At 38.0% G+C, this 15,911-nt stretch overlaps 1 protein-coding gene across 6 annotated transcripts in view; it reads right to left on the bottom strand.

The window, feature by feature from the left end:
* The window catches only part of LOC124249718 (GON-4-like protein), a 66,013-nt gene extending 50,102 nt beyond the window's left edge, over positions 1-15,911 (bottom strand). For 2 of the 6 annotated variants that reach the window (XM_046680964.1, XM_046680963.1), the window contains exons 1-4: positions 15,802-15,903; positions 14,241-14,375; positions 13,376-13,906; positions 8,511-8,702 (exon numbers count right to left, since the gene is read on the bottom strand). In XM_046680964.1, the coding sequence (XP_046536920.1) occupies positions 8,511-8,702; positions 13,376-13,906; positions 14,241-14,343 (826 nt within the window). In that variant the 5' untranslated portion in view covers positions 14,344-14,375; positions 15,802-15,903. Of the gene's footprint in view, positions 1-8,510; positions 8,703-13,375; positions 13,907-14,240; positions 14,376-15,801 lie in introns of all 6 variants that reach the window. The other 4 variants (XM_046680961.1, XM_046680962.1, XM_046680967.1 and 1 more) reach the window with 3 other exon arrangements.

Genomic DNA, 15,911 nt, shown 5'->3' with positions numbered 1-15,911 from the left:
TGATGTGATAAATATAAATGAATATTGACTGGTTAAAATAGTAACAATAGGGGCCGGCCCCACGGCCAAGCGGTTAAGTTTGTGCACTCCACTCCGGCAGCCCAGGGTTTCACCAGTTCAGATCCTGGGTGCAGACAAGGCACTGCTCAGCAGGCCATACTGAGGTGGTGTCCCACATAGTACAACCAGAGGCACTCACAACTAGAATATACAACTATGTACGAGGAGGCTTTGGGGAGAAGAAGGAAAAAAAAAAAAAAAGACTGGCAAGAGTTGTTAGCTCAGGTGCCCCCCCCAAAAACAAACAGTAACAATAATAATAATGTCTTGTGGGGGTTAAAACATGTGAAGAAGTAAAATATAACATCAATAGCACAAAAGGCAGGAACAGATTTATGGAGTGAAACTGTTGTAAAGTTCTTGCATTATCTGGGAAGTGGTAAAAGTACTAATTTAAGGTAGATTGTAATAATTTCAAAGATGCATATTGTTATTCTATAAGGTAACATGTAAAAGAAAAAATATAAAACTAAAAAGCTAATAAATGAAAATAAAAGTACTTAACCCAAAAGAAAGAGAAATAAAGGGAAAAAGAAGAGACAGGAAAATAGACCATATCAATTACATCAGAAGTTACATTAAATATAAATGAAGCATACAATCTAATTAAAAGGAAAGATAATCAGAGAAGGCTTTTTAAAAATTCTATATGCTACTTATAAGAGATACACTTTAATATAAAGATGCAAAGAAGGTTGAAAGCAAAAGAATATAAATATTTATCCCAAGTATACACTAATATCAGATAAGCAGACTTTAAGGCAAGAATATAAAGATAGAGATAAAAACATTTCACGCTAAACGAGTCAATTCAACAGAAAGAGATAATTCTAAATTTGTATGTAACTGATAATACAGCTTAAATATATAAAACAAAAGTTGACAAGAACAAAAAAGAAGAAAGATACAATCACAGTTGGAGATTTTAAGAAAGGTCAATCAGTAACAGCAGACAAAGAAATCAGTAGAGACATAAAAGATCTGAACAACATAATTTACAAACTTAACCGTACAAGCATATATAGAACATTACACTTCACCTAAATGATATATTTAAAACACCCACAAAATATATATTCTTTTTTTTTCTTTTTTGCCAGGGAAGATTAGCCCAGAGCTAATAACTGTCCCAATCTTCTTCAACTTTCTATGTGGGTCGCCACCACAGAATGGCTGACAAGTGGTGTAGGTCTGCACCTAGATGAACGTGGGTGGTCGAAGCAGGGTGTGCAGAACTTAACCACTATGCCACGGGGCCAGCCCTCCTGTTCTTTTTAAAGGCACGTGAAACAGACCATATGCTAAAAAAGTCTCAACAATCTTCAAAGGTCTGGAATCACACAGAATATGTTCTTTGACCACAATGGAATTAAAGTAGAAATAAAGAAAGAAACATAACTAGGAAGACGCTCAAATGTTTGGAAATTAAGCAACATATCACTAAATAATCCATAGGTCAAAGAAGAAATCATAATGGAAATTAGAAATATATTAAGATGGGGCCGGCCCCGTGGCCAAATGGTTAAGTTTGTGCACTCTGCTTTGGCAGCCCAGGGTTTAGCTGGTTTGGATCCAGGGCGTGGACATGGCACCACTCATCAAGCCATGCTGAGGCGGCATCGCACATGCCACACCTAAGGACCCACAACTAAAAGTACACAACTATGTACTGGGGGGCTTTGGGGAGAAAAAGGAAAAATAAAATCTTAAGAAAAAAAAGAAAATATATTAAGATGAGTGAACACAAAAATATGACATATCAAAACTTGTAGAATACAGTTAAAGCAATGCTTAGAGGGCAAGTTATAACTTTAAATGTATATAGTAGAAAAGAAAAAAAGGACTGAAAATCTTACAAGAAGCTGGAAAAGAACAAATCAAACCCAAGGTAAGTTTCAGGAAGAAAATAATAAAGAAAAGAAATTAATGAAATTGAAAACAAAAATAGAAAAAACAGTAAAGAAAGCCTAAAGTTGGTTCTTGGGAAAGATTAATAAAATTGATAAACCTCTAGGCATAGTTATCAACAAAAAAGCCCCACACAGACTTCCAATCAGAAATTTTAAAAAGGACATCATTAAAAATCTTAGAAATCCCAAAATAAGAATATTATCAACAACTTTGTATCAACAAACTTGACAATTTAGAGAAAATGTACAAATTCCTTGAAAAACACAACTTACCAAAACTGACACAAAAAGAAACAAGAAATCTGAACAGTTCTATAATTATTTAAAAATTTAATCCATAATTTAAAAGTCTTTGACAAAGAAAACTCCAGGCCTAGATAGCTTCCTTGGTGAATTTTTAAAAGCATTTAAGAAACAATACCAGTCTCACATAAACTCCTCCAGAGAAGAGACAAGGATGGAAAACTTCCCAATTCATTCTATAAGGCCGGTAAAACCCTGATACTGACACACGAAAAAGACCTTCTAAGAATGGAAAACTAAAGCCAATATCTCTCATAAACAAAGGCACAAAAACCTTAAATAACATATTAGGAAACGGAATCCAACAGTATACAGAAAGTCTAATACATCATGACCAAATAGGTTTATCTCAGAAATGCAAGTTTGCTTTAACATTCAAAACCCAATCAATGTATGTTATGAGGCGTATGCAACTACAAACAGTTTTAAAATACGTAGAGTCAAAACTGTTAGAACTGAAAGGAAATATAGACAAATCCACAATTAAACTTGGAGACTTCAATATCCCTTTCAATTGATGAAATAAACCAAAAAAAAAGAACATCAGTAGAAACAGAGAAGACCTGAACAATGCTATCAACCAACTTGACCTAACTGACATTTACAGAACAGTGTGCCTCAAACAGAGTACATATTCTTTTCAAATATATATGGAGGAGCTACCAATAAAGATTATATTCTGGGCCATGAAATAAACTTCAATAAATATGAAAGGACTGACATCACACAAAGTATGGTCTGAACTCAAGGGAATTAAATTAGAAATCAGTAACAAAAAGATGGCTGGAAAATCTCCAAATATTTGGAAATGAAACAACACACTTCTAAATAACTCACAGGTCAAAGAAGATATCCCAAAGGAAATCAGAAAATACTGTCAACTGAAGTTAATGAAATACAACATATCAAAATTTGTGGGGCACAGCTAACACAGTATTTAAAGACAAAGTGATACATTAAATACTATTTGTAGAAAATGAGAAAAGTCTAAAATCAGTAATCTAAGCTTCCACTTTAAGAAACTAGAAAAAGACCAAATTAAACTCAAAGCAAGTAGACAGAAGAAAATAAGAGATAACAGCAAAAATGAATGAATGAAACCAAAAGCTTCTCCTTTGAAAAGACCAAGATTGAAAAATCTCTAGCCTGAATGATTAAGAAAAAGACACAAGTTACAGTATCAGGAATAAAAGAAGGGACATCATTACAGATCCTACAGAATTAAGAAGATAACAAAGGGGGGCTAGCCCAGTAGCATAATGCTTAAGTTTGCACGCTTCACTTTGGTGGCCCAGAGTTCATGGGTTCAGATCCCAAGCGTGGACCTACACACTGCTCATCAAGCCATGCTGTGGCGGCATCCCACACACAAAACAGAGGAAGACTACCACAGATGTTAGAACAGCAACAATCTTCCTTAAGCAAAAAGAGGGAGACTGGCCATAGGTGTTAGCTCAGGGCCAATCTTCCTCACCAAAAAAAAAAAAAAAGAGTATCATGAAAAACTTTATGCCAATAAATTTGAAAATTTGGATGGAACAGACAAATACCTTGACAGACTTCAATTGTCAAAGCTCACTCAAGAACAAATAGATAATTGAATAGCCTTATATATGTTAAAAGAAATCGAATTTACAGTTAAAAATGCCCTACAAAGAAAACTCCAGACCCACAGAGCTTCATTGGTGCATTCAACAAAACATTTAAGGAAAAAATAATGCCAATTCATACAAATTCTTCCAAAGGAAAAAAAAAAAAAAAACACAGACGAGGAGGGAACACCTCCAAACTCATTGTATGAGGTCAGCATTACCCTAACACCAAAACCAGACTACGGCATTACAAGAAAAGAAAACTACAGACCACAGACACAAAAATTCTTCACAAAATATTAGCAAATCAAATCCAGCAATATATAAAATGGGTAACATATTACAATCAAAAGGAGTGTTTACCCCAGAAATGCAAAATTGCTTTGAAATCAATCAACAGAATTCACCATATCAACAGACTAAAAGCAAAAACAAAAACAAAAGATAATCTCAATAAATGCAGAAAAAGCTTTTCACAAAACCCAACATCAATCCATGATAAAAACTCCCAGCAACTAGGAATAGCAGAAAACTTCCTCAATCTGATAAACCACCTACAGCTTAATGGGGAAACAATAAACGCATTTCCCCCAACAGATCAGGGACAAAGGAAAGATGGCAGTTGTCACCACTCCTCTTCAACACTGTACTAAAGGTCCTAGCCAGTGCACAGCAAGATGGGACTGACAGATGGAGAAGGAGAAAGAGGGAAAAGGAGACAGAAAAGATACAAGAAAAAGAATTAATTCACAGATGACATAAGTATCTAAGTAAGAAACTTCCAAAAAATCTACAGAAAAGCATACAGAGCTAATAAGTGAATTTATAGCAAGGTCACAAGATACACCAATACCAAAATCTACTATATTTCTACATATTAGCAATGAACAATTGGAAATTGAAAAGAAAATCTGACATTAGCATAAAAAAAGAAATACTTAGGTGTTTCATAAATCTAAGAAAATATGTGAAAAATGTATATGCTAAAAACCAGAAAATATTGCTGAGACAAATTTTAAAAGACCTAAATAGAGAGATACAGCTTGTTCATGGATTAGATTCAATATTGTTAAGATGGTAACTTTCCTAAATTGATCCACAGATTCAGTATCAATCAATATTCCAGCAGGTATTTTTGAGGGAAATAACAAGCCAATGCTAAAATTTATATAGAAATGCAAAGGATGTAGGACAGCCCAAAGATCCTGTTAAAAAAAACGAACACAGCTGGAAGACTCAGATTACCTGATTTCAAGACTTACTATAAAGTTATGGTAATCAAGGTGGCGTGGTATTGGTGAAAGGTCAGACACATAGATCAACAGAACAGAATAGAGAGTCCAGAAAAGACCCAAATATGGCCAAGTGACTTTTTTTCACAGAGTTGCAAAGGTAATTTAATGGAGAAAGGAATCTTTTCAACAACTAGTGCTGAAACAACTGGACACCCATATGCAAAAAAAGAATTTCAAATATACCTCACACATTATACAAAAATTAACTCAAAATGGATCATATACCTCAATGTAACATGTAAAACTATGCAACTTCTAGAAGAAAACAGAAAAAAACCTTTGTGACCTTGGACTAGGCAAAGAGTTCCTTGATATGACACCAAAAGCATAATCCATAAAAGTAAAACCTGGAGTGGCTCCCCATGGCCAACGTCAAAACAATTTGAGCAAAAGAAATAATGATAGTATAGCACAATAACTCAAATAAAATAAATATACATGAGTCCATACTCACATAAGAATTGAATAAATAAATAAGTGAGGGAGAAGGGACAGCTCTTCTTTACAGAAAAACGCCAATTAATAAATGCAGAAGTAATGAGAAAAACAGAAAATCACCATTAGAATAAGACAGTAATAATCATTGCAGGCGATCCACCAATGGATGCTAAGCTTAGTGGGCAAAAGTTTGAGGAGAAACAAGATATATGCATAATTTCAAAGTATCTCCTGCCAGATATGTAGTAATCACAAAAGAAACAAAGGCAAACAACAGAATAATGAACAAGTATTTCCACAAAAAAGAGCTACAAATGACCAATAAACACATGAAAATATGCTCTATATTCATTAGGGAAATGTAAGTTTAAACCACCAGGAAATATACCTACTAGAATAGAAAAAATTTAAGAGTCTGACAACTGGCAGGATGAGGATCAATTACAAATGCATCACACTGGCAAGGATGTGGATCAATTATAAATCTCATACAATGCTCGTGGGAATGCAAAATGGTACAGCCACTTTGGAAAACAGTTTGACAGTTTCTTATAAAGTCAAACATACATTTATCATACGACCCAGCAATGCCACTCCTACTTATATACTCAAGAAAAATGAAAACTTATGTCTATCAAAGACCCATATGTGAATGTTTCTAACAGCTTTAGTCATAACAGGCAAAAACAAGAAACAACCCAAGTGTCCATCAACTGGTCAACAGATAAACTGTGGTACATCTATGCAATAGAATACTACTCAACAATGAAAAGGAACAAATGTGAATGAATCTCAAAAGCATTACACTAAATGAAAGATAACAGATGCAAAAGGTTACATACTGTGTAACATCATATATAGAGCATTGTGGAAAATGCAAAACTGTAAGAATAGAAATGAGATCAGCAGTGGTTGCCAAAGGTTGAGAATGGAGGACTGCAAAGGGGAACAAGGAAACTCTGGGGGTGAGAGAAATGTTCCATATACTGATTGTGGTGGTAGTTACATAACTATATACATTTTTCAAAACTCACTGAACAAATTTCATTGTATGTAAATTATATCTCAATAAACCTGACATTAAAAAAGAATCAATCTTGCCAATTCTATAAGGTAAGTCTAATCTGTAGAGACAGAGAGCAGAGTAATATTTGCCTGGAGCAGAAGGTAAGGAGAAGAGATTGACTGAAAAGGGGTCAAGTAAACCTTTTGGAAGTCATGGAAACATTCTACATCTTGATTGTATTTGCTGTAACACAGTTGTATACATTTCCCAAATCTCATCAAACTATACACTTAGAATGAGGGCATTTTACTGTTTGCAATTTATGCCTCAATCAGGTTGATTTAAAGAAGAAATAATTACCTAAGGTATTTGTTGTTGTTGCATTATCTTATCTTTCCATCTCTTCTTTGGCCACAATTGTTTATATAAATAAAAAATTAAGTTCACTATCTTCAAAAAAAAAAAAAAAAGAATCAATCTAACTCTCCAACAGAATAAAGGAGAAAACCATAAGATCATCTTAACAGAGATTAAATAAAGCATTTGACAAAATTCAATATATGATAAAACTCTCTTGGGGCCAGCCCAGTGGTGCAGCGGTTAAATGTGCACGTCGTGCTTCAGCGGTCCTGGGTTTACGGGTTCAGATCCCAGGTGTGGACACTGAACTGCTTGTCAAGCCATGCTGCTGGAGGCGTCCCACATATAAAGTGGAGGAAGATGGGCATGGATGTTAGTTCAGGGCCAGTCTTCCTCAGCAAAAAGAGGAGGACTGGCAGCAGATGTTAGCTCAGGGCTAATCTTCCTCAAAAAAACCCAGAACACTAGGAAAAGAAAATAATGTCCTTAATCTGATACAATATATCTATAAAAAGCCTACAACTATTGTCTTACATAATGGAGGAATACTGAATACCTTCCTCCAAGTTCAGAAACAAGACATGGATGTCCACTATCATTACTTCTAACTTATACAGTAATGAAGGTTTAGTATTTGCAATAAGAAAAAGAAATCCCAGGGGCCGGCCGCGTGGCTGAGTGGTTAAGTTCACACGCTCTGCTTTGGCGGCCCAGGGTTTTGCTGGTTCGGATCCTGGGTGTGGACATGGCATCACTCATCAAGCCATGCTGAGGTGGCATCCCACGTGCCACAACTAGAAGGACCGACAACTAAAAATATACAACTATGTACTGGGGGGCTTTGGGGAGAAAATGGAAAAAAAAAGAAATCACAGGCGTTCACTTTAAAACCATTTAAGTTGAATAAAGAAGTCTTTATTCACTTGCATGTGTTATATTTCACAATAAAAATTATAATATTTAAAAAAATGTTTAAGGCCTAATTCTATGACTTAGCAATTCCACCCAACCAAAATTAAGTGCATATGTTCACCAAAAGATTTAGAGGAGAATGTTCACAGCAGCATCACCCAGAGTAGCCTACAACTGGAAAACTATCCAAATGCCCATTAGGTGTTGAACAGATAAAGAAAATGTAGAAGATCCAAACAATAGAATACTATACAGCAATGAAAATGAACAATCTACAAGTATATGCAGCAACGTGAACCAATTTCATAAACATAATGTTGAATGGAAAAAGGCAGTCATGAAACCTACATATGATTCCATTCATATAAAGTACAAAACAGGTGAACTAATCTATGCTGCTAGCAATCAGGATAATGGTTACCCATGGGTAGGGTGTTGGTAATAACTGAGAGAGAGGACTTCTGAGTACTGGTAATATTGTTTCTTGATCTGCTTGCTGGTTACATGGGTGTATTCAGTCTTTGAAAATTCAGTGAACTTGGATATGTTAGGATATGTGCAGTTTTCTGCATATTGTACTTCAGTAAAGAGAGATTTTTAAATTAAAAAAAAAGAAAAGAAAAAGAAAGCCTACCCATTGGAATAAAGAGTCCACCATCCTCTATCTCTTCTTCAGCGTGGTGAGCTAGAGTCCTGAGTGGCTTTTCTTGAAAAGAGACAGAGACATCTGGCTGAGATGATTTCCTAGGCTGGGCCCCTGGTTTTGCAGAGTGGCTGCCTGATGGCAGTGAAGGCATCTCCCCTCCAGAATGCATTTGAGGTTTTCCTAGAAAAATCACAAATATTGCTCCACACTTTGGCCATTCTCAATCACACACTGTTGTAGAAATATGCATCTCAATATAAAGTCCTTTTTAGTTAGTTTACTTCATTAATGATGCACATTAATGTTAATACAGGCATTCCTCTCTCTTAAAGACAGTATCTTAGGAAAAATATCGAGATCAAAGCTCAGATCCAATTCACTTATCTGTACTGTCAGGAAATTGAACTAGATAATTGCTGAGGTCTTTCTAGTTCTAAAACACTTTGAGCTATGCATTTTTTTTCCTATGGAAAAATCAGATTTATAATTGGGGGGGTATATTCCTGATTATAAAGGGACATTTTATATAGATAACCATTAATACCACATTTAATCAATTATAAATGATAGACATTATAAAATGTCCTGAACTTTCTGACTTTGTAAATCAATTTTACAGAGCATTAGAGTAAAAATCACCATAAAATTACAAATATATGGTTCTACAGTTCATTAGACAACTTTCTCCTTTCTCACCTCAACTCTTAACGAGTGCAAGCTTTCTTTTTTGGGGAGGAGGGTAATTAAAAAGGCAAACATTCATACATATCAAAAGCAAACCGAATCAAGTTGTCATCGGAAAAAGAATACATACAGGCTTGTGCATACGCAGACTATCTCTAGAATGCACACAGGGAACTGTTAAACAGTGACTGTTTCTGAGAAGAGAACTTGAGGAACAAGAGGACAGGGTGAAAGGCTCCCTAACTTCATTGTGTACTTTCTGTATTTACAAATTTTTTTCCATGTTTAAGTACTACATAGTCAAAAAACTTTTTTTCAAAAAGAGATCAAGTTATTTGTCACTGAGCTCCATTCAAAATAGATAGCCTTTATACTTTTTTGAACTGCTAGCTCATGAACATGAGCAGTTTCAACTGGCATAAACACGATTTTAAATTGGAGGACACTCTCGCCCAACAAAGAAAAAAAGCCTTTTTTAAAAATAAAGCATGAATCCATCCTTAACTGTATTTACTCTCAATCTTACTGCCCATGATTATTCCAAAATGTCAAAAAGCCTAAAGGGGGCTGGGCCAGTGGCACAGTGGTTAAGTTTGCACGTTCCACTTCGGGAGCCCAGGGTTCGCCGGTTCAGATCCTGGGTGCGGACATGGCACTGCTTGGCAAGTCATGCTGTGGTAGGCATCCCACATATAAAGAAGAAGATGGGCACCGATGTTAGCTCAGGGCCAGTTTTCCTCCACAAAAAGAGGATTGGAAGCAGATGTTAGCTCAGGGCTAATCTTCCTCCAAAAAAAAAAAAAAGCCTAAAGGCTTTGGCTTTAACAGGGACTGTACAACAAGGAGTTGAATCCTAAATCCATCAAATCAAAATTCCTCTCAGCCTAGTTTCTTTTTTGTTTGTTTGTTTTGAGGAACATTAGCCCTGAGCTAACATCTGCTGCCAATCCTCCTCTTTTTGCTGCAGAAGACTGGCCCTGAGCTAACCCATCTTCCTCTACTTTCTATGTGGGACGCCTATCACAGCATGGCTTGATAAGCAGTGTGTAGGTACGCACCCGGGATCTGTAACAGCGAACCCTGGGCCACCAAAGCGGAACGTGCGCACTTAACCGCTGTGCCACCGGGCCGGCTCCTCAGCCTAATTTATTAGAAGAAGGAACTTTTAATCAAGAGCACAGCCTAGCTTTCCCATTTAATCAACAGTCTTTACTAATTTTTAGAATTAATGATGATGTCTAACATTTTAACAGCTGAACTGACACAAATGACTTCTCAAACAAAAATACCAGAATCTTTACATCCAAGCGAAATGCAGAAGTTCACTTTGGGAGGTGGAGCTTCCACTGATACTCGTACTACCTAACGCATATTTGGAACTACTCTAAAACTGTTCCTACAGTTTATCAGCAGCCCCATACTCCACACAGAGAAAATGTGCCTTTTCTCTGCAACCTTTTTTTCTCTGACTCCATCACATTGCTTCTCAATTTAACTCCCCTTCAAAAAACCCCTCTGGATCCCACTCTTCCTTTCCTCTATCAATGTGCTAGATGCTGAAAGACCTTAGAAAGAGAAGTCAAGAAGGGAAGAGAGAGAAGAAAAAGCCTAATTCAGAGTATATCTGTAACTTGTCTACTGCCAGCCTAAGAACTGCAAATTGATAACATGAAAATAATTAGGTGAGAACTGTATAAACCAACTAATTATAAGCTGAACTCTCCCTAAGTTAATCATTTTTAGAAGGCATAGAAATAAAAAAAGCCTAAGTAGAAATTAGGGTATGTAAATCAATTTTTTGTGTGTGTGTGAGGAAGACTGGCCCTGCGCTAACATCCGTTGCCAATCTTCCTCTTTTTGCTTGAGGAAGATTGTCACTGAGCTAACATCTGTGCCAATCTTCCTTTACTTTGTATGTGGGACAGTGCCACAGCATGGCTTGATGAGTGGGGTGTAGGTCCGAGCCCAGGATCCAAACCTGAGAACCCTGGGCCACTGAGGCAGAGTGTGTGAACTTAACAATTATGCCACCAGGCTGGCCCCGTAAATCAATTTTAAAACAATTAAAATTCTATTAGAATAAACACCGATACAGAGAAAAGTTTAACCACTAGCACCTGCAGTCTAGAAACATGATTTAACAGTATGTCAACCGTAACAAAATGCTGATACTTCAAAATAATCCAGATGTTTTTTCTGGGGTTTTCTTTCTACATAATCAGAAAACTGTTACTTAAAAGAAAGCAAACCAGGGGCTGGCCCCGTGGCTGAGTGGTTAAGTTCTCGCGCTCCGCTGCAGGCGGCCCAGTGTTTCGTTGGTTCGAATCCTGGGCGCGGACACGGCACTGCTCATCAGACCACGCTGAGGCAGCGTCCCACATGCCACAACTAGAAGAACCCACAATGAAGAATACACAACTATGTACCGGGGGGCTTTGGGGAGAAAAAGGAAAAAATAAAATCTTAAAAAAAAAAAAAAGAAAGAAAGCAAACCAAAGAGAATATGCACTAAACTTTAATAGAAATTAATCTGAGTAGTAAGATTATGGGTGATCTTTATTTTCTTCTTTAAAGTTTTCAGTATTTTCCAAAATGCACGTATATGAATTTTCAATCTTCCTTCTTTCTTCCTTTGTTTTGTATGTTACATTTCTATTTAGCAAAAAAAAGTTACTTGGGGGAAAAAAGGATTCTGGATAATCATAATGTACTTCTTTTACTGGTATTACTTGTATATACAGATAATTAAAGTGCAAAGTGGTAGAATCAACTTTCAATTATCCAGCTTATTGAAAGGGAGTAGTCTTACAGATAATCCTAAACCATTAATGTTTATTTTACTTATCTACACTTGGATATGTGTACACTGACCATTAAAAATATCTCTAGATCCCACTCCTCAATAGCTGAGTGACTTTGAACCCCTACTTAATTATCCACTCCTTCTCCAGAACTTTAATCTTGTCTTTTCCTCCACTTCCTCCTGTCTTCATGTCACAAATACAACCTAGCTTGAAGAAAAAAATTCAAGAATCTTGCTGCCTCCTCAAGCTATTTCCCACTGCAAAAATCATCACTGGTGCTTGCATCCCTCCGTCTTTAATTCCATCATCTGATGGCCTTCTCTCAAAAAACTCTCCTAAATCTACTCTCCAAGATCATCACATTTCAAGTGTAACCTTTTCTCAGGCATCATTATCCTTTTCTCTCCTATTCCCATCCTTTATAAGGTCTGAAGGAGATAACAGCAAGGCTCTGGGTAACATGGACCTACCCGTTCTATGTGAAGCCCTGCCACACTCCCACACAAACCCAGCACTTCTACATGTTTGCAGAATATACTAGTCTACTTCCACTCTTTCCCCACAATCTATCAAATCCTATCAATTTGTCAAGTTCCAATTTCAAAAATCCTAATTACCTGTACCACACACTCTAGCACTTAATCATATATTGTCTTAAACTGCTCCAAATGAATTAAGTGTTTATGTCTTGTCTTCCAAACTAGACTATATGAGCTTCCTGAGGTAGAAATATGCCTTATGCTTCTTATAGGAAAGAACGCTAAAGACTATCCATTATTAACTGGCTATCACCTATAGGAAAAGTTCATCCTGAGCATGAGAAACAAAGTCTTTTACAATCTAAACACAATGCACCACTCTGAAGTCATCTCTCACCACTTCTTCCAACAACTATGTCACCATCCTCTTCTGCCTCTGCGCACACTGTTCTTGGCCTATGCCACCCTATGCCACCATTCTGTCAAACTAACCCCTCCTTCAAGTCCTAAGGGTTGTGTCAACTCTGTAGAGCCTTACCCAATGTCCCAGGCAGTAGTCTTTCACTTTAAGCTTCTGCTCCTCCTCCACAAGCCCCACTTCCTGGATACCCACCAAATCACAAAAGCCATACACAGTTCATCCCTCTAGAATGAAAGGACAAGACAAAGGAAAGAAAAGGATACAGACGAGGATCTAGAGAATGGGACGGGAGAAGACAGTCTCCATCCATTCATAAAGTTCACTGCCGACCCTTATGAGCACCACAGTTCCAGTTCCACACCAATATCCCCTTTCAGAAACTGCAGAGTGCAATGACAACGGCAAAAGCAATGGCAAACTGGTACTGACAAGGAAAATGGAGCCTAAAGACCTTTCACATCTTACCTCCTTCTTCCTCAACTTCCTCACTAAGCTCTCCTGAAAAAGACTCCTTTGTGACAGGATGATCACCTCTGTCTTCTTGGGTAACTGGCCCAGGCCTGAGTGTAACCTTCTTCCCTCTCTTTGAGCCAGTGGCCTGGAGTTTTCCTCTACCAATGTGTACATTAAGGGGTTGGGAAGTGTCCAAGGAAGGCAGAGTGACTCCCTGAGAGGCGGCCACATCAACAGCCTCTAGAAGCGGTGCATTTGCGTCCTGGGTGAGCACCCTAGAGCTTGAAGATGGGTCCTCCATATCAAGCTGATTTCCTGCATCCTGCACAGACTGTACTTCGAGGCCAGCAGCTCTGCCATGATTTGGACCCCAGGATGGCGACACTGACCCCAGGTCTTCAACCTGGTCAGATGCTGGTTTAACAGCTGACTCTAGGTCTAAGTCATCTTCCTCCTGGCCGCCTTGATGCTGTGGGGACTCCGTCACTGCAGTTCTTCTCTTCTTACAGGGCAACATTTTAAAAGGCCCACTTCTGTTCCATCCTGAAAAGATAAAAGCAAGTTGTTATCAACTTCATATTAATTAATGATAACATTTCCTCAAATATCTTTTCACTTATTCATGTTCCATCATGAACACAGTACTTTACACCAAATGTACAATCTCCCATTAGGTGGGAGATGAGAGAGAGTGGTTAGAGGGCCACAGTTCAAATCCTAAGTCTACTACTGATTAGTGTGTTATCTTGGTTGAGTGACTTAACCTCTCTTAACTTCAGTTTCCTCAACTATAAAAAATAATAATTGTTCATAACTCATACATTTGTTATAAGAATGAAATAGTAAGTGATTAGTAAGTGTTAGTCATTATTATTACCATCAGGGAGGTAGACTAGCATGATGCTGAGAGCAAACTGTGGAGTCAAACTGTCTGGATTTGTTTCCCAAGTCAGCTTCTCTCCAGTTTTGTGACCTTGCATAAGTTACTTAACCTGAATCTCAGTTTCTTCAGCTATAAAATGAAATAAAAATAGCACCTACGTCATTACATAATAATTTATTAGATCAATAAATGTTCGCTATTATTGTTTTCATAAACAGGTATTTCCATTAACAGAAGCAATCCAAAAGCAAAGCTTGGTTGTTTAAAAAGCTTAGTGATGTTAACAGAAATTTTGTGTTGAAAACAAGAGAGATTCCCACTGTTCTCTATATTATGTTACTTCTAGATTCCTGGCTTCAATTCCAGTTATCACATTTTAAGGGCGACACTAACCTAAACTGGAGAGTACCTTCTTTTATATTTTTAATAGCACCTGTTCGCAAACTTCTTTTACAGTACTTATCACTTTTGTGACTGCCTCTTGTCTGTCTCCTTCCCATCTTCCTCCCCCTAAACCTATGTGCTTTTGAGGAAAAGGACTCTTTCTACTAGTACCCCTAGTACTCGGCAGTATCTGCCCTTTTGGAGATACTCAACAAATGTTCCCTAAACAAATGAACAAATAAAAGAGAGCATGAACTTCCTATTCTGTGCTTATTCTGTGCAGCTTCTGGACCAAAAGTTAAACATTATATGGAAAGTGACTGCATCGTTCCACCCAGAAAAAATTTTACTCTCAATAAAATAGGTCCAAGAATAGAATAAGTTGCCTTGTGTTACAGTGAATTCTTCACCACCAACGATGTCCAAGCAAAGTCTAAATGCCCAGCCATCAGGACACTAGATGAAGGCTTGGACTAGAGGACTGCAAAATAAAGTTCTCTCTAATTCTAAGAGTCTGAACTATAAGGTCAGTTTTAAACCACCACAACTCAGTTTCTCCAGGACACTAGGAGAGATTCCTTTCCCACCCCAAATCAACTGATGTCCTTATCTTGGTTATTAAAGTTCAATAAACACGTTAAGATTCCGTTGATCCCTGTGAAGGAGGGTAGTGAGTAGGTAAGAAGTGCAGTAGTAGTAGTTTAGGGGAGCCCCATATTTCACAGAAGAATTACTGAGGTCCAGGAAAGAAAGAGAAAAGAAAAAGAAAGAGAAAGAAAGAAAAAAAGAAAGAAAGAAAGGCAAGCAGCAAGTAGAGCGCGAGGGATCGGCCCCAGGCACTTCAAACACAGCAGCAGCTCTAAAGAGGCCCCCGCTTTGGGAACTGGAGTCAGACCAACAGGGTGAATGAAGCGAATCCGGAGGCAGCCCCAGGGCGGGCCTCTCCTGGGAAAAGACTGCAAAAAGGGGTCCTCACTGGGCTTTTCACCTCGGCGCCGAGAGCTGGCCCAAGTCCCCACTCCCAGCTAGACACCTTCACACCCCTGCCTTCCGTCAATGCACCCCACGCCAGCGCTCAGACCCAACCCCCTCAGCCTGGACATCCTTTGCCCGGACACCCAGCTCCCACCTGCCTCTCCCCGCCCCAGGGCACGCAACGCAGAAGCCTCACCAGCGGACCCGATCCCGCGGAAACTCAGCTCCAGTACCACCGGAAGTCAGCCAACGGCAGCGACTGACGTGCGCGCCCCCGAGTCGCGGTGCGCGGCGTCAGGGCGTCAA

The sequence above is a fragment of the Equus quagga genome, chromosome 13 (genome assembly GCF_021613505.1).
Source record: "Equus quagga isolate Etosha38 chromosome 13, UCLA_HA_Equagga_1.0, whole genome shotgun sequence".
Taxonomy (NCBI): domain Eukaryota; kingdom Metazoa; phylum Chordata; class Mammalia; order Perissodactyla; family Equidae; genus Equus; species Equus quagga.
This window is presented reverse-complemented; position numbering and strand designations above follow the sequence as displayed.